At 29.6% G+C, this 19,784-nt stretch overlaps 2 protein-coding genes across 2 annotated transcripts in view; both read left to right on the top strand.

Annotated features, from left to right (window-relative positions):
- On the top strand, nt 285-1,399 carry LOC104790638 (E3 ubiquitin-protein ligase ATL4-like). The gene has a single exon (XM_010516418.2). It carries the CDS (start codon nt 545-547, stop codon nt 1,046-1,048), a length of 504 nt encoding a protein of 167 aa, XP_010514720.1. The 5' UTR covers nt 285-544; the 3' UTR covers nt 1,049-1,399.
- Nucleotides 17,272-19,784, top strand: part of LOC104780231 (brefeldin A-inhibited guanine nucleotide-exchange protein 5) — a 17,542-nt gene continuing 15,029 nt past the window's right edge. Inside the window, exons 1-8 of the mRNA XM_010414182.2 lie at nt 17,272-17,388; nt 17,473-17,647; nt 18,383-18,431; nt 18,824-19,064; nt 19,164-19,285; nt 19,359-19,417; nt 19,529-19,586; nt 19,663-19,779. Of these exons, the coding sequence (XP_010412484.1) occupies nt 17,545-17,647; nt 18,383-18,431; nt 18,824-19,064; nt 19,164-19,285; nt 19,359-19,417; nt 19,529-19,586; nt 19,663-19,779 (749 nt within the window). The 5' untranslated portion in view covers nt 17,272-17,388; nt 17,473-17,544. The remainder of the gene's footprint in view (nt 17,389-17,472; nt 17,648-18,382; nt 18,432-18,823; nt 19,065-19,163; nt 19,286-19,358; nt 19,418-19,528; nt 19,587-19,662; nt 19,780-19,784) is intronic.

Below are 19,784 nucleotides of genomic sequence, written 5' to 3'. Positions count from 1 at the left end.
TTAAAAACTATCTCATCATATAAGTGAATGCGATGTGTTGACTAAAAAAATGTGAATAGAATACTCAATAATATACAATAATTAGAAAATCACAATAACTTAGTTATAGTGTCCCAAACTGAGAAATTGTTGTAATGTTTTAAAATTTTAACAAGCACAGTACATTTAATTCTGGGAGGCATAATACAATCTTTAGATGATAAATTTGTTGACATTTCACCTAATATTCTTTTTATTCGGTCGAGTGACAAAGTATATGTGAAAACAAATATTATTACGTTTCACATATCCATCGTTACATTTAATTATGATACAATGCAGTATAACTGATAATACATAATACATTGATGATAATTTCCGGTGCTTACCACTAGTAGTAAATAAATATAAAAAAAAAAGTTTTTAAAGTCACCACTCACCACCTTTATTAATTCTCCTTTATAAAGGAACCTGATGCTAACCTCTCTTCCTCCCTCTTCTTCTTTCTCTCTTTCTCTCAGCACCAAGTTCTCTCTCATATACTTCAGCAAGAAACATCATCACAATGACATTTTTCATCGAAGAAACTAGTCTCATCATCAGCCACCTTCTCTACAAGACCGCTGTTATCATCGCCGTCTTACGTTGGATCTTCGCATGTATCATCCGTTACCGCTCTCGATCATCATCACTACCAAGATCTTCTTCTCCTTCCGTTTCATCGCAAACCATCAAAGAAAGCCTCGCCGTTACAGCTTTCCGTGACGCGGTTGAGAGATCACCCTCGTCGTCGATCAGCGACACGTGCGCCGTGTGTCTAGGAGATCTCGAAGACGACGACGAGATCAGAGAGCTTAGGAACTGTACTCACGTGTTTCATCGTGATTGTATTGACCGGTGGCTTGACTATGAATGCCGCGGTGGAGGAGATGAGGATGATAACCACCGTACTTGTCCGCTTTGTAGAACACCGTTGCTTCCGTCGTTCTCTGATTGTTCCACCGTTAACCAACCTAGATGGGCTGTTGAACGACTCCTTTACCTCTTCGGCGACGATCTTCTTCCCTGAGAACCTTTTTTTTATTTTTTTTTATTTTACATTTGATTTCATTTTTATATATATAATCAATATTATGATTGGTGGAGGGGTAGAATAGGAAATATTAAAGTGATGTCAATTATACGAAATCGAATCATATTTTGATTTGATGAATGTATATACATATGTTACATTGATTCCAGTGTGTATATTCTTTTTTTTTTCCAGGTTAGTGTGTCGACATTATTGTTATTATCCTTCTCCCACATTTTCTAATGATATGTTTTCTTTTACTTTTTTTTTTCCGTTTCTTTACACAAAAATAAATGGAAAACAACTTTCAAGATTGAAATCAAGCTTTCCTACATTTGTTAGTTACATATATATATATATATATATCACTTTGGTACTTTTCTAAAGTTTGAAACAACTATTTTGGTACCTAATTTATTTTTGAACTAGAAATTATACCGCGCTACGGGCAGGTTTGTTTCACGTTTAGTTGCATCAAAACTATTGAGTTATAATAATGTTTCACGCGGGTTCGTTTCACTTTTTGTTTTTATTTGTTGTTGATTGTTTTACATCTAATTTTTTGTTTCCATACATTTTGGGGGATTTTTTACATGTTTTTGGGGTTTTTTTAAGAGTTTGGCTTGTTTGTTTTTTGCATAATTATACTTTTTCATTTTTTTTCTGGTTAGTTTGTGTTTTTTATAGATATGTTTAATTAGAACTTATGTAATGTGTTTGATTACATTTTCTTTGTAATTTTTGTTATTGAGACATGGTTATTTGGTTTTATATAATGTTTATTTTTGTGATTATTTTTTAAATATATATTCAGTTTGTTAATATTTGTTTTTTTCCTTTTTTGGATTATTGTAATAAAGGTTGTTTGGTTTTGGGATGTGTAATAGTTGTAAAATGAATAATTTGTTAAATAAAATTAACTTGTTTACAATTTATCATCATATGTGATTATAAATTAAAATACTTTTTCAAGTTTTTTATGTAATTATACATATTTAAAAATTTTCCTTAAATTGACAGGAAAAAAAAAGTTTCTTAAATCTTTTATTAAAGGCTAAAGTCCTCTAACTTTTTATAAACATCTAATATTTTTTTTACCACCATTTGCTTTATATATTTAGAACGATGTCAAACGAACCTTACTCGAAATTTTAGCTCCAATCCACATATCTCTAAACCTATAGAGTTCTAAATGTTGAACATGATGGTAAAGAATTTTTTTCTAGAAAAATTAAAAAAGAATATTGGATAAATTTTAAAACTTATCTCTAATTTTTTAGGAAACTTCGTCTACTTTTTTTTCAGAAAAAATGATTTAGATAGATGAATTAATGTAATCGTTATACAACTGGCTTGAGAGCTATGGTGAAGGTGAAAAACAACCTGAATAAAATATTTAAATTTAAACCAAACTTTGCTAACAAATGAGCAACATAGAAGGTATGAGCATGAAAACATCAATGAAGTGAGGTCGAAGCAGAAGTTGGGAAAATGATAAATAAATATAGAGAGAGCCATAACTAACTTCCTAGAGCCATAAATAAATATGCGCGGTTTATTTTAAATTTTTATTTCTGAAAAATTAAGACGATGATAAACTGTTAGGCTATTTTGTTTCGTATTTTTAGTTTTTGTTAACGATATAGGCCAGTTTGAGTTATTTCTTTGGCTTTTGTTCACCATTCAACCAAGAATAATAAATTATATTAGTTTGCTGAGTTCCTGACTTGTAAATTTTGATGCCTATATTCATTTAAGACATTCAGTTCAAAAATATATCTTGTAAAGCTTATATACAGAGTGGTAATATTCTTTTCATGATGAGAAATGAATTAAATTACTTTTTGTTTTCTTGGGATAATATTGTGCGTGTGACTGATTAAAAGTATGAGTAACATGCTTAAACTTAAAAAGTATGGCATCTTAACTTTGTACAATTACTTACTAATCGATCCCGGAGAATAATAATACATGTTTTCATGTGACAAATGAATTGCTAAACACACCACCTCCCTCACATTCGTATTCTTGTCATTCACGTGGTTATTTGTAAAATGAAATATTTTCACTGTAAATGCTCTAATCTACTATATTTCACAAAATAAAATAAAATAAAAAACACTTTCATTCTCTCCTGAATCGCCAGCCTTTTGCTAACACACCACCTCCCTTACATTCTTTTGTCTCATGAATTGATCATCATCAGCTTTAGATTTCATGTTACTCACCTTGGGTAATTCCTCCTGTCAATACTTAGATTTCATGTTGCTCAGCTTAGATTTCTATATAAGCACTCCTTTTCTATATACATACATGAATGGAGGCACTAAAGAACAAAATAAAAACCTCACAACACAAAAGATCTCAAGAATTTTCCCTACAATTGTTTGCACTCCTGTGCTCTATAAATACATGAATGGAGGGAGGCACTAAAGAACAAAATAAAAACCTCACAACACAAAAGATCTCAAAAATTTACCCTACAATTTTTTTTCTTTAAGAAAACCTCATATATACACACAATTACACATAAGTATCAATCTCCGGGTACGTACCTTGCCTCGAGGAATTCAACTATAGTGAGTAACTGATGCAATATTAAAGCTTAAATATTATGACCTTCTCATAGTTAACCCATTGAAGAGAAATAAATTTACATATTTACCAAATATTGGAGGCAAAGATTATAAAGTTGCGCCATTCATAATTAGAAAAGAGATAATCGACGACATGCTTGATAAGAGCATTGCTTCATTTGGCGTAGCCACCTCCTTCACTTGCACAACCAGATCCTTGACGGCTTGACCATCACATTCTTTTAATCACCTCGTTTAAAAAATATGATCTTAAATCAGTAAATTGTATTCCATCCCTGGGTATACGATTCAAGAAGGGTAACTGCGTCTCTTTACAAACATATATCTTCTACATGCATACATGACGTCTCTATCATAAGGTGATCAATGGATGCCTCATAGAGACGATTAATGTCATTGTCAGAACAGTCTTTGTTATGCAAGTCTGAAGAACAAAAAAAAAAAAACAATTCGCTTCCTCAGCTTAAGAACACCAACTCTCCAATGAGTTTATCAAACAATTACAAAATATGCAGGTTTTAAAAAATATATTAACCATTATGAAAGTCCTGCATGCCCTTGTTTCTTAGTCAATGACTATTAGTCAATAATTAAGCACTTGACAGGTTATGTGTACAAATCTTGGCAACCATGCTAAATTCCTAGCAAAGATGATGGTGTACGAAAACAAATTGTTCCTTAATTTCCCTAAGCATACCTAATATTCTGGCTTAAATTGAAACAAAAAAACGCAACACTAATTTGAGGATAGTATGAAGGCAGATGGAACATACTCAATGGAGAGATCCAATGTCACTAAAAGGCTTAAGGCGAGGAAAATGAAAAAAAAAACCCTTGACAAAGGAGGGAGATTTTCGCCGAAGAATCAGACGTAGCCCTCATACCTAGGTTGAATGGGATTGAACTTATAGATATAGTAGAGTAGAGGAAAGTGATACTTTCAATAGATTTAGTTTAGAAGCCGGTACCTGAGACTTCCGCACTTGTTTGTTGTTGAAGATTTGTTGATAACCCATTGATTCGTACTTATTTGAGACAGATTCTTCCCCATGGTTTGAAAGAAATGATGACATAACAGAGTTGAACATAATTCCATTGATACGAAGATAAAGTGTTAACCTATGCTCTTCAAATTCTCCTAGGTTTAAGATCCAGGCGACGGAACAGAAGAAAATTGTTAGGCTCTCTAAAAAGTATATTGAGTTATAGGAAGAGGGAACGTCTTCAGTTATACTAAGACGGAGCGTCCTTGAAAACCTAGAAGTACATAACTAAGCTAACGTGGCATCACAAGTTTTTTTTTTTTTTTTTTTATTGCGAATGTAGAACCTGATGTGGCAGCTATAGGAGGATGAATCAAAATGTTAATGTGAACACTCTTAAAAGGCTAAAAATGTCGAAAATATCAGCTTATTTCGAAAATATGAGCTTATTAAACAAAGGGATATGCTGACGTGGCAGTACTAGGAGTAGGAGTGAAGAAAATAAACTTTATATATATAGATTAGTAAATCCAATTTTTTAAAAAATCTTCCATAATCAAATTGCATTCTAATAAATTAGATTATAACTCTCTAATCAGGAGAAAAGAGTTTACAAATGCGACTTCAATATCAAGCTGTCTAAAGGAATGAGCTAAGCATTGTGATTTTGATTTTTGAATTACAAGAATGAAAAATTTTAGATAAAGAAAAGTAAGAAAAATTGTTCATATATTTTTTTCTTTGGAAACTTGTTTTTATCATATTTTCTATGAGAATTTTTCTTACATATTTTTTTTGGGGGAATTGTTTCTATTATAATTTATATTCTGGGTACATGTTTTTCTTTTCGAATTCGTTTGCATTAATATTGTTTTATTTTCTCCTTTGGTTTTATTCTCATTTATAATTTTCTTTAAAACTGAATAATAAATTATGTGAAAATTTTACTAAATATTTTAGGTTTTTTCCTTAATTATGAGCAGTTTAATATTGTGATCTTATTTATACTAGGATCGTGCCCGCACTATGCTGCGGGAATGTTTTTTTCTACTGTTTTATTTTAATTATTTTGAGGACAATTTTTGTATAGTGTTGACTCTCACCACATACTTTAACTATATTTCTTTGTTGTAGCTTTCCCACAGCGTTCATACTCTTACTTCTCATTATCTTTCTATTGCCAGAGATAATTCCAATCTGTGAAGCCGTGTGGTTACCGTATCTCTTACTGGATTCAAAATGCGTCTCCGAAAAAATACAAAGAAACATCGTCATTTTGACTGATTACTTTGTTATCTCCATTGAACATCCAATATTCCAATCTTTACTACTGTCTCCGTTAAGGGAAAGGAATAACAAACTTTACCATAGTTCTCACAATTAATCACAAGCAGAGATCGAATATTGGATGTTCTCACAATTTTTCGGTTTGCTGAGTAATTGAACGAAAACCATTTCTTCACCTATTTTATCTTTCTACGAATTGGACTATTTACTTGGCTTTTAATTATGAGTATAAAATAGATGATTATGGCTCTGATTGGCAACCCACTTTTAAGACTTTAAAACTGTTTAAAGCCTTAAAAGTCATTTTTTTGCCAATCATATTTTTTTGGCTTTTAATTTTTTTAAAGCATTGAAAGCAACTTTTTTTTTCCTTCCTTGTTTTCCTCTTTTTTTTTTTTTAAGCGCATGCTTTAAAACTAAACAATTTAAAAATCATTCATTTTTTCTCCCTTTTATATTTAAAAGATCTCTAAAAGTATATATAAATATTTTATATATTTTATTTTTATAAACTATTTTTTCTTATTTTTTTCTCTTTCTTTTAAGATCCATTTCAATAATAAATTTTATTTTTTCATCATCATCACTAATGATACTATAAAATTGTTTATGAAATTCATGATTAATAATAGAATAACATTCAAATAATGAATTGTTTAGGTTAATAGATTTTTGACTGCTGATATAACTACTCAAAAAAAAACATTCAAAACAATTAAAAATACTATTGATATTTGCCAGAATAATCAATCAAGAAATCACATATTTGATTGACTTATATTTTTTAAAATTTTAATTTATCATTAATAAAATTTATTTTATCATTAAATTGCTATATGAATTAATTTTTGACATAATATATATTTATTATTAATATTTATAATAATAATAAAAATGACAGCTACATCTTTAAAAGTTGTTGGTAAACAATCAGATTTTAACAGTTAAAGTTTATATAGTCACATCATCTACAACCAAATTCTTTGCAGCTAAAATTTTTAAGTCAAAGTTTTTACGGCCAAAAGTAACAGCCGTTACCAATCAGGGCCTATGTAATTGTATTTTACTATTACCCTGTTGGGCTTGGGCCATTTTTTAAAATGCAGCAAATTAACTATAAAAGGTAACATGGAAAGAGAGATGAATATTATTGGATATCAAAGTTGAGTTGTATTAATTCTTATAATTTGATTGGCTACCTGTTTTAACTGAGGTGTCAGCTCCAGAATTCTCCAAAATGCTGATGTGTCAACACGGGAAAGAAACGCATCCTACTTTTATTTTATTGATGATTGTTCGGTTGTTGTTATACTCATTTTTGAGAGTTTAGTGTGGTTTGTCTTTTTTTGTGTGAAGATAAATATATCTAAAAGTATATATCTATAATTAACACAAATATTTTGAAGGTTAAGTATCTAAAAATATATTTGTATTTATAAAGTATTTACAAAAAAGTAGAGTTTAATAAGAAAAATTGGTTTTAAAATTTATATTTTGTCTTGATAAAAATTAAAATATTTAATGTGGCAAAAAATGTTATCTTGATAAAATGAAAAAACTTTAAAGCTTGTGGATCAAATGGTATGGCATGTTAGAATTGGCATTAATTTGATGTATGATGAGTTATATGAAAGTGTTCAACTTTTTTGGTACTTTTAAATGTGTTCTTCTTTGGTATTTTTGAAAATGTCCGTTTTTTGGGAAAAAAATGTATTTACAATACTGAAATACTAAATTACACATATATAGTATCTATTCTATTAAAGCTGAAGTACTCACTAGACTCAAATTGGACCATGACTTTGTTTTGGTACGTTTTTCATTAAAATGATTAGAGAATCACTTAATTTAATTAAATTAACCTATAATTTCGATTTATCTAAATGACCATTAAACCCTTGAGTCGATCACTTAAAACTAACCAGGTCGGGACACGGATCCTCTCTGACCCGAAAATAGAAGAAAAAAAATTCACGGATCTGTTTGTTCTCCAGATTAATAATTTTCGGATCCTGTATATTATTTGATTCAAGAATAGTTAAATACACAACCAAACAAAGGTATAATCCCTATAAATAAGGAAACTGGTATCAGAGTATTTAATGGCTTCAGTAATATCAAATATTAACTACTACCATACTTTATCCCTATAATTATTACAAATATTAATAATAATGAGAAATCTTTATTACTTATCAATTGTGACGTTGTTGCTTCCAAAATAATCAATAGATTAAATACGAAATTGTATATATATGTAAACTAATTTGATTTGCTTTTATATTGTGAGATATTTACGGAAACAACAAATCAACTTAATACAATTAAATAAAAACAAATCATCATTTATTCTATATTTTCAATATTTCCTTAACGAAATTATAGTAATTAAATATGATTAGTATAGATGGAAAGAATAAAAAATACAGAAATTATATATATATAAAGTTGTAAACTAATTTACAGAAAATGTGTATTGTATATCCCACATTGACTAAATATTTTGGAATATGGTTGATAATCACTATAAATATATGACTAATATGTTTTGAGTACAAATGAGAAGGAAGCTTGATTTATCAGGTATCAAAATTTAACAGTTTAATTTGGTTATATATTTGAGCATATTTAAACTTTTAAAAGTAAACATAAAATAATATATTTATGTTTTTTTTAAAAAAGTTTAAGAAATTATAAATATTTAAATTTTTATAGAATGTTTAAATTATTATAAATATTTGAACTCCGTCGAAAGTTTAAACTATTATAATATATTGAAAGTCTATAAAATATTTAAGTAATATTAAAATTGTTAATAAAATATATAAAAAGTTTGAGTTAAACCCGTTAAAACATGTATTTTTATCAAACTATAAATTAAATTGGGTTTTTTACAATTTTGCTGAGATTTGATATATCAAATATTAACTTCTAAATAATAACCTAAATATACCTAATCTAACTATAAATACAATGGTTTCTTAACCATTGAAATATCTCAGACTAAAATTTAACAAGAAACTTCTTCTCTTTTGACGACAAACCAAAATAAATAAAAAATCATTCTCTTACAAAACTACTATCTGATATTGCGGTGTGTCTATCCTTTTACAAAACTACTATCCGATATTGCGGAGTGTCTATTTTCTTACAAAACTACTATCCAATATTGCGGTGTGTCTGTTTTCGTGAAAAGCTATATTGTACAAACTACATTCTACAAACTACTTACTTTATTAGGATTTCCAATTTACTGTATAACCCCAAATATACAAATAAACACTATATAACCAAAGAAAATAAGTCAAAATAAAAAACTACATTTCAAAAATGCAAATTACAAAAAAAACTAACTAACAAAATATATAATCCTGTGCTCTAGCAAGGGGTATCACCGAGTTTATACTATTAGAACAGAAGTACTCACTAGTAGGCCTGGGCATTTGGGTTCGGGTTTTCGGGTTCACCCCTATAGTACCCGATCGGGTTTTATATACTATCGGGTCGGGTTCGGATCGGGTTCCTTCGGGTTCGGGTATACCCGAAACCCGAAGAACCCGATCGGGTTGTCCAAAACCCGATCAAAACCCGATTATGTTCAAAGCAATGCAATGTCAAACGTTCAAAGCAATGCAATGTCAAATGCTTACAAAGGTGACTTAAATGCAATGTCAAATGTTCAAAGCAAAAAAAAAAGAAATTCAAGTCTCAGTCAAACATTCTACAAAATACAAACCATTGAGAAAATCAACTTGAAATCTTCCAAAACAACTTCTTTCATTCTTTGGTTCACTTCTCTTGTGCATCTTCCCTTTGGTATGTGAATAACTTAAGGTCCTTCTGAATCACTTCCAGAGAATCCTCACTAACTAAAGAGAAAGCAGACTGAAACTGACTCAAAGCACTAGTATTAGCTGTTGCATTATCAACAGTAATAGTAAACAACCTTTCTATCCCTCATTCAGCTAGACATTTCAGCACTAGTATTAGCTGTTACATTTCAGCATTAATCATAATATATTACAATTTGATTTTAAAAAACCGTACCAGTTACAGAGGAAACCCATATATCAGTTGTGAGTGAGACTCTTTGCTTGGTCGTGAGAAACCATTTTTTTAGAGTAGATTTCCTCTCAACAAAAATCTTTACTATGTCTCTTCCTGCTGTCCTTGAATGCGGCTTGTACAGGTTCACCTAAGTGGATTACATAAGAAAAAACATTGATTAGAATCATGTATTAGAAACATAAAAAAAAACAGTGATAGAAGATAGAAGTGGCACCTTGTTGCAAAAATGTTTCATTGCCGCACATTCTACAAACGACAATGGTAACTCTCCTATCACCACCATTTCATTCAATGCTTCTCTAAAAATACGCTCAGGCACTTTTCCAGATTGTAAACTCCCATCTTTACTAATAACCTGTTGACCTTCGGATGGATTTTGACAGTCTTCCCATGCCAAATATGTCTTACATATTTTTAGATGATTCTACAAGGTTTTTGTCCCTGACTTTGTTGGACAGCTGAATTCCTTTCCACAATAGTTGCAGTTACATTTGTCATGATTGTCCTTCATTCTTGTGAAATGTTGCCATACATTTGATCTTGGATTGAGAGTCTTTTGGGTCTTAGACTCAGGCTGCTTAGACTCTGATCCGTCATTACAAGTTTGTTTCTTTTTGCTCCTTCGATTAGACTCGGGTGTTAGAACCTCTTCTTCTTCGTGTATATCTCTCTCGTCATCATCAAAATTTGGAGAGGATGAATCCATCTGCAAATCATAAGTCACACGTTAACAAAACAATAGACAAAGAGAGAAGAGGGCTAATGCATCATCAACAAAACACAAAACAATAGACAGAGATATATATATATATATATATATACATATGTAACAAATGGAAGTTGTAAGTCTCAACTTTTGTGTGCTCTTTATCTATTAAGATGCCAAAAAAAAACTGATGATGTTTTTTTTTAAAAGGCTGATGCGGACGGTAATGGAACAATAGACTATGGGGAATTTATAGCAGCTACAATGCATATCAACAGACTCGACAGAGAAGAGCATCTCTACTCAGCCTTCCAACACTTTGACAAAGACAATAGTGGGTAAGTATTTATAAAGCATTATCATCGGCCATGGAAAGTTGGAATATTCATGAGTTAGCATCATTGTAACTAGATCCTAATTGTAGATTACAGAAGAAAAAAACTGAAACAAGCGAAACAGTCAGACAAAGAGGAAGTGAAATGGGCAACACTAAACACATCTCAAAGCACAAACATGGAAAATCAAAACAGGAACTCAACGATGGAACTCTAAAACAAGGAAATGGGAAGCCAATCAGCCCTAATTTCAATCTCTAGCAGGAATCGTTAAAATCTAAAACAAGGAAATGGGAAGCCAATCAGCCCTAATTTCAATCAATCGTTTTACTAAGGACTCAAACAAATTCACTCAGAACGATTGTAGAAGCAAATTCCCATCTCTAAACCAAGAACAAGAAATCATGGCAACAAGACACGAAGATGAAGAGCCCAGTTTCAGTTTCAGTTTTACAAAATCCCAATTTTGAAGAAGACAAACCTTTGATTTCCTCCGTGAAGTTTTAGAAGGAGGAGAAGATGCGACAACCCTTTGATTTGGTGTATCCAGTTTGACGATTTGGTGTATAATTTTTAAGAGAGAAACCATACTTTCTGTCTGCGAGTACGAAGAGAAAGAGTAAAGTACAACTAGGGATTTAGGGATTTAGGAATCAAGTGTTATATTTTCGGGTTATTCGGGTTTTACTTCGGGTTTCGGGTAATACCCGAACCCGATCGGGTATCCGAACTTTAGAAACATTACACTCGATCGGGTTTTACATACTTCCCGAACCCGAACCGAACCCCCTACTTCGGGTCGGGTTCGGATTCGGGTTTCGGGTTCGGTTAATATGCCCAGGGCTACTCACTAGACTCAAATTGGACCATGACTTTGTTTTATTACGTTTTTCATTAAAAATGATTAGAGAATCACTTAATTTAATTAAGGGGGAGGTATTGGTTTAGGATTTAGAAAGAATTTTAATGACTTTATGTTCTTGCTGATTGTTAGAATCATAGAAAATTGAAAGTTAAAAATGAAGGATTCTAAGAGATTGTTTAGGAAGTTTTTTAAAATCTTGATGATTTGTTTTTTCTAATCTTGTAAAATCTTTCTATTTGATGAAAGAGTTTTCATGACTTTTGTTATGAAGGAAATGATATAAAATCCTAAACCAATAACATAAAATTTGAATTCATTAACAATCCAAGATTCTTTTGTTTTACTTGAATAACATAAAACTTTTAATGACTTTATAAAACTCTTAATCTAATAACACTAGATTTATCAAGATTTTAGATAACTTTTTACAAATCCACAACCAATAACACCAAATTTTTAAAGAGTTTTTAAAAGTCTTGATTGAATAACAACATATTTAACCTAACTTTTAAAGTCATTAAAATTCTTTCTAAATCCTAAACCAATACCTCCCCCTAAATTAACCTATAGTTACGTTTATCTAAATGACAATTATACCCCTTGCTCGACCACTTATTACGACCGGATCGGGACGCGGATCCTCTTTAACCCGAAAATAGAAGAAATAAAACTCGCGGATTTGTTTGTACTCGAGGTTTATAATATTCAGATCATGTATGTTCTTTGGTTCAAGAATAATTATTCCTGTCGCCAAACAGAGGTATAATCCCTATAAATAAGGAAACTGGTATCCGAGTATTTAATGGCTTCAGTAATATCAAATATTGACTATTACCATACTTAATCCCTCCCTATAATTATTACAAATATTAATAATAATGAGAAATCTTTAATACTTATGGATTGTGAATTTATTGCTTCCAAAATAATCAATAGATTAAATACGAAGTTGTATATATATGTAAACTTATTTGATTTGCTTTTATATTGTGAGATATTTACGGAAACAAAAAATCAACTTAATACAATTAAATAAAAACAAATCATCATTTAGTTTATATTTTTCAATATTTCCTTAACGAAATTATAGTAATTAATCATGATTAGTATATATGGAAAGAATAAAAAACGCATAAATTATATATATGTAAAGTTGTAAACTAATTTACAGAAAATGTGTACTGTATATCCCACATCGACTAAATACTTTGGAATATGGTTCATAATCACTATAAATATATGACTAATATGTTTTGAGTACAAATGATCAGGAAGCCTGATTTATCAGGTATCCAAATTTAACAGTTTAATTTGGTTCTATATTTGAGAATATATAAACTTATTATAATATATTTACGTTTTTTAAAAAATTTTAAGAGATTATAAATATTTAATTTTTTATGAACATTTAAATTATTATAAATATTTGAACTCCGTCGAAGATTAAAATATTATAATATATTTAAGTCTATAAAATATTTAATTAATATTAATATTTTTACTCTTAAAATTTTTAAAATCTAAAAAAAGTTTGAGTTAAACCCGTTAAAACATATATTTTTATCAAACTATAAATTAAATTGGTTTTTTACAATTTTGTTAATATTTGATATATCAAATATTAACTTCTAAATGATAACCTAAATATACCTAATCTCAATATAAATACAATGGTTTCCTAACCATTGAAATATCTCACACTAAAATTTAACAAACAATTTCTCCTCTTTTGACAACAAACCAAAATAAAGAAAAACTCATCCTCTTACAAAACTACTATCCGATATTGCGGTGTGTCTATCCTCTTACAAAACTATTATCCGATATTGTGGAGTGTCTATTCTCTTTCAAAACTACTATCCAAAATTGTGGTGTGTCTGTTTCCGTGAAAAGCTATATTATACAAACTACTTACTCTATTAGATTTCCAATTTATTGTATAACCACAAATATACAAATAAACATAAACAAAGAAAATAAGTCAAAATAAAAAACTATATTACAAAAATACAAATTACAAAAAAAGTAATTAACAAAATATATAATCCCGTGCTATAGCACGGGGTATCACCTAGTCACATGTTAAAATCTAAAATTACTAAAAATAAAATGATATAATTTTAATACTAAAACTATAATTTTAATACTAAAACTGATTTGCAGTTGGTTAAATCATAGTTTCTATTGATAAAGTTTTTTTTGTCTAACAATATCATATATACCGCATTCTAAAGTTGATTAAATTTTTTTTTCTAATTTTTTTAAATTACACTTTATTTTTTAACTAGAGATATACACGTGCTAATACAAGGGATGATGAATTTAAAAATATATTTCTAATATAGAAATGTTATATTATTGCATAATAATAAGATTTTTTTTTGCATACTCTAATTAACCTAATTTCTTTTTTTTTTAAATATCATGTTGGTTAAATTATTCACCTAAAAGCGTAATGTATATAGGAATACGAAAATCTATATATATAAAGTTAACTTTTCTATCTTCTTCTTTCTCCACATCATCATCCAACTAATCAATATTTTTTTGGTTTTTTCATAAAATATACTATTTTAAATATTCATTGATTGCTTATTTATTATTTATAGTTAATAATATTAAAAAAAGAATTAACTAAAGCTAATTAAAATTTAAAATAGTATAAACAATAATATATTTTTTTTAGTAAATAATAAAAATAATAACTATTTAAAATGAATTAAGTAAAATAAATGAAAAATTTAAAATATTAAAAATAATACTATGAATTTGTTTTAGTAATAATGTTATTATTCAAATTATAACAAAAAAATAATCATATTCCAAAGTTTATAATGGGTTAATGAGTTCTAGATTGTAAGCAAGATTTAATGGATGGTGGAATAAAAAAATAATTTATATAATTGTATTTATAAAAATCTAAACAGAAAAATAAATTGAAGTGGAACATTAGTTTCTAAAAAACATATACTACATATATTTATTATTAAATTTCACTTATAAAAAATTAAAAATTAGGGAAATATCTTTAGTCAAGTGGTTACATCACTACTTCTGCGACATAATCCACCAGAGTTCGATTCCACTAAGTCACATTACCCCGCGTAGTAGGGATTGACTTTGTCGATTCAATGATGACAAAAAAGTTAATTATTTAACTCAACTTAAAAGTTATAATCTAAAACAAAGGTATTGTAAGGGTCACTTTTTTTTTGGGAAAACTATGAAAAATAATTTGTATAAATAATCCATCTAAAAAAACAAAATTAATGGTCAGAAAATATAGAAAAAATTATATTTAAGCCATTACAAATAGTGACATGTGATTTGTGTAGTATATCTCATAAGGATATTATTACGGGGAATTTTTAAAAATACCCCTTTTTCTATTTCACTTTTCAAAAATACCCTTTAGTGGTGTCTATTTTCAAAAATACCACTTTTTAATATATAAAATGACAAAATTCTAAACTTAAAACTCCAAATACTAAACTCTACCCCTAAAAACTATACCCTAAATGTAAAATATAGAACCCAAACCTAAAAAAAAAAAAATTCTAAACACTAATTTAATATATTGTAATTGTGTAAAAGAGAACAAAAATAAAAATGTTTTTAAAAAGTATTTTTGAAAAAGGGTATCTAAAAAAATGTCTTTCTAACAAATTTTCTATTATTAACTTGAGCAATAATTTTATAACATGATAATATATATATATATATATATATATATATAAAACAAGCTCGAGACTTCATCAATTTTATCAAATGATTTTAACCCAAAATATTGGCAAAAAAAACATACGTAAAGTAAACTAAGTTTTTTTAGAATACGAAGCTGAAGTTGCATCACAAAATTAACATATACAAATAACATATGAGGTTTTAAAAAAATATGTAACTTGGATTAGTGAACGGATATTTATTGCCGGGTTTAAACGTTTATCCCCACTTAGACATTTTTGACTTGGTCAAAAATTCTATTATGGGTCAAAAATTCTATTATGGCAGATGATGCACTTGGACAACCCCATTGTAGCGACGTAACACTAAAACTGTTCATAAAATTTTGTATATTTGCATTTAATGTGAAATATCAATATGTTTAAATGGTCAACACTATTAGGTCAACAATCGACATTCAAAGTTAGAACTTTTAAAAATATGTTTTCATGGAATATGATTATGGAATGAACTCTGCTAAGTATAAAAGGTCAGAGGATTGTCGACAATATTGTTTACTTTTGCAGTGAGGTTCTTAAGTCATTTTTTGTTATCATGTGATATATTGTTGATTTGCCAGAAAAACATTATTTCGACACTAGACAATATATGTTATATATAGATTAGTAAAATAAGTACAGGTGTTTATATAGATTTATCTTTTAATCTTCAAATAATTATATTTATATTCAATGATTCTTATTGATAAAAAATTTAAATAAAATCCCACGCAAATATATATAACAAATAACTATTATCTTCAACAATATATCACTTTGTAAAGTAAGTTTAATGTTTATATAGATTTATACTTAAAAGTTTGAATGATTATATTTGAGCGCAACAATTTATATTGATAAAAAAATTAAATTAAAATCCCGCGCTTGCGCGGGTCTAATTTCTAGTAATATATAAAATATATGTGTCAATCTATTCATTAAATATTTTGAATTGTAATTCCATGATATTTTTACATTCACGAGAACATGTTAGGAGTCCCACAAAATAAGATGAGAGATTGAATAATATTAAAATATGGTCTTAAAATTTTATTTTATTTTATTATTATTTTTTTTTGTCAATGATCTAATTAAATTATTTACTATATATATTTTTTTGTCAACTATTATCAATTGATTCCGAATGAAAAAGTACATAAATCTTAATATGGGGTTTAGAGAATACTGCTGATCTTAGAATGGTATTCGATTTGAAATGAATCCGAATAACCATCATCTATAGTATCTACAAGGAACATGTTAAATATTTCATTTTGAAAATGAGATTAGTTTTAAATTAATATATAAACAGAATAAGCTAAATTACTTATTGGAATTTTGAAGCCAATAAAACTTAACAATCTCTTATTAATAGAAAATATTTTTTAAAGGTACTATAAAGTAATAACAGTTTGTAATATTATAGTTGGTGTATCATCATCAATATTTAAGATTTTAAACCCATATATAATTCATATTAAACAAATCAAAGAAAACTTTCACATATACAAACCAGAGTAGATTAAATTAAAAATCCCGGTTCAGTTGGTTTTGATCGCTTTGAGTAGTAAAATAGTAATACATACAAGTCTACAAGACATTATTATTGTTTTATTTCTTCTTAACGACTGAATAGTAATAAACTTAATTTTTTTTTTTTTTTTTTCAAATGGGAAATTAGATCTGGCTAGTGGCTCGTTTCGTTGCTTCAGATCTCTCGCTTCGATCAAGCTTCTTCTAGGGTCAAGGGCATAATCAAAACCAGAGAGCTAAGGCAATTCTCATATCTCACTTCTCTCTCGATCTTTCTCCGCACGATCTGGTCATGTAATTCGTTCGATTTTGCGGTATTGTGCAGAAAAAAAATTGCTGTTGAAGCAGAAGGAGAAGAAGACGACGATAAGTGGAAGAGGTATAAGAAGGATTAAAGATGGCGGCTGGTGGATTTTTGACTCGAGCATTCGAGACGATGCTCAAGGAGTCTGGGGGAAAGAAGTATCCTGATCTCCAGAAAGCTATCCAAGCTTATCAAGGTTAGATCTCAATTTCTCCCATTTTTGCTCAAATCGTTTCGATCGTTGCTTTTGGTTCGGGGAGATTTCACCATTTGGAGAACGATCATAGCCACGGTTTATCTGCTAGATGTATTTGACTTGAATGTGGTCGCACTAGCTGACATTTTAGGTTATACATGTGTTTTGGTTTGTTTAGTGAACTTTTCTAGTATGGCGTTATAGGATAAGGCTGAGGCTATGGAATTTTTTTGGGTTGTTGTTGATGATTCACTGACACTTAGGCCTTAGATCAGCTTCTGGCTTACAGTTTGTATCTGATATTTGAATGTTGACCTGTGAAGAGAGATGCTACTCTGTCAGAATGGTTTAACTTCTTATTCGTTGGTTACGTGATTACAGAATGGTTTGCTTAATTGTACCTTAAATTTAAGGGAAGTGTGGTCCATTTTTTACGAACTTTGTATGAACTTGTCATCTCTGGGGTATAGCTACGCTTAAGTTGCATGTGCTACTTAGATTTTGAACTGATCTGTGTCAATGAGGTGATATTAGTATCTTGAAGGAGATTCATTCCCTGTTGTTCTATCAAAGAGTTTTAAACATGTCTTTGATTAAGGTTTCTGTTTATATTATGTTTCTTTTTGCTCTAGTTTGGCATTGGTCATATTGTCTTCATACTAAAGAAAAATAAGGTGGTGATAACTTTTTTTTTGGTTGCTAACTACTTTAGATTTCATTTGTGATTTCTTATAGATGGTTCCAAGGTTGTTACGCAGGCTGCATCCTCGAGCATAGATGAGAGGTAATGACCAGACTAGTGTCCCATTTTCTGCTAGCTTTAGGATTAAGTTTTCTCGATAAATTGATATTTACTTTAATGTTTTATTTTGAGATTTGGTACTCATCTGTTTATGTTTATGGTATTCACTTTTTAACCATGGTAGCTACTAGCCACACTTGATATCATCAAAATTCTTCGCCAAATCGTATTTGTTAAGTTTAGCTTTCTATAAGAGTTTGAGCCTTCATTTCTTTTGTTTTTATGTTATGTTTTAAAATCATCAACTTGTAAGAGGTTTTGTAATTTACATGTAAAGGTGGCCTGTTCTGTCTGTCGTCCTGCCTTATGCATGTGAGAAATAAGTTCAATAGTCTATTTTCTCTAGACTGACTCTGAATTATACTTAACTTCAGTTCACAAGCTGAAGGTGGAGGTGAAAAAACTGGAGGAGAAGCAGATGAACAGCCAAAAGTCCAAAGTGCTGAAGTAGCCGAGCAGGCTAGCCAGTCAAAAAGCGGGACTATAAACATTTCATTAGCAAATGCTGGACACACATTAGGGGGTGCGGAAGTGGAGCTTGTTCTAAAACCTCTACGCCTTGCATTTGAGACAAAGAACTTAAAAATATTTGATGCTGCTTTGGATTGTCTTCATGTATGTCTTTGAGATGCAATTCTGTACTCATGTAATGTATCTCCAGTCATTATATTGATGTTCTGTATATGTTTTTAATTCTTTGTTTGTCGCAAGCAGAAACTCATTGCCTATGATCATTTGGAGGGGGATCCGGGTTTGGATGGTGGAAAAAATTCTGCACCTTTCACCGATATTCTGAACATGGTTTGCAGCTGTGTCGATAATTCATCACCAGACAGGTATGTGCCTTTGTGTTTCAAAATCTTCTTGACATTGGTTATACCAATTCTTAAAGCGCATAATTCTGTGCAGCACTGTACTCCAAGTGCTGAAGGTTCTTCTTACAGCTGTTGCTTCAGGAAAGTTCAAAGGTAAGCCTCTGATGTAGAAAGTTATGTTTTGTCACTTTTAGAGGGCTGAACCGGTTTTTCAGTTTATTGTGTTTGCAATATTAAATTACACTATTTAAATCCGTGTGGCAGTGCATGGGGAACCGTTGCTGGGTGTTATTCGAGTTTGCTATAACATTGCTCTAAACAGGTGTGCTTTCTCTCCTTTTATCTGACAATTTTCAGCACTCTCAAGTGTGATCACTAAATGCAGAATTTACATGTAGCAAGAGCCCAATAAACCAGGCAACTTCTAAAGCAATGTTGACTCAGATGATAAGCATTGTATTCAGGAGAATGGAGACTGATATTGTAAGGAATATTAATTTCTCAATGCTGCATATGTTTC

Source organism: Camelina sativa, chromosome 6, assembly GCF_000633955.1.
Source record: "Camelina sativa cultivar DH55 chromosome 6, Cs, whole genome shotgun sequence".
In the NCBI taxonomy this organism is placed as follows: domain Eukaryota; kingdom Viridiplantae; phylum Streptophyta; class Magnoliopsida; order Brassicales; family Brassicaceae; genus Camelina; species Camelina sativa.
This window is presented reverse-complemented; position numbering and strand designations above follow the sequence as displayed.

Excerpts from the sequence above, each read along its gene's own strand:
- LOC104790638 (XM_010516418.2), top strand. The coding sequence starts at position 545 with ATGACATTTTTCATCGAAGAAACTAGTCTCATCATCAGCCACCTTCTC.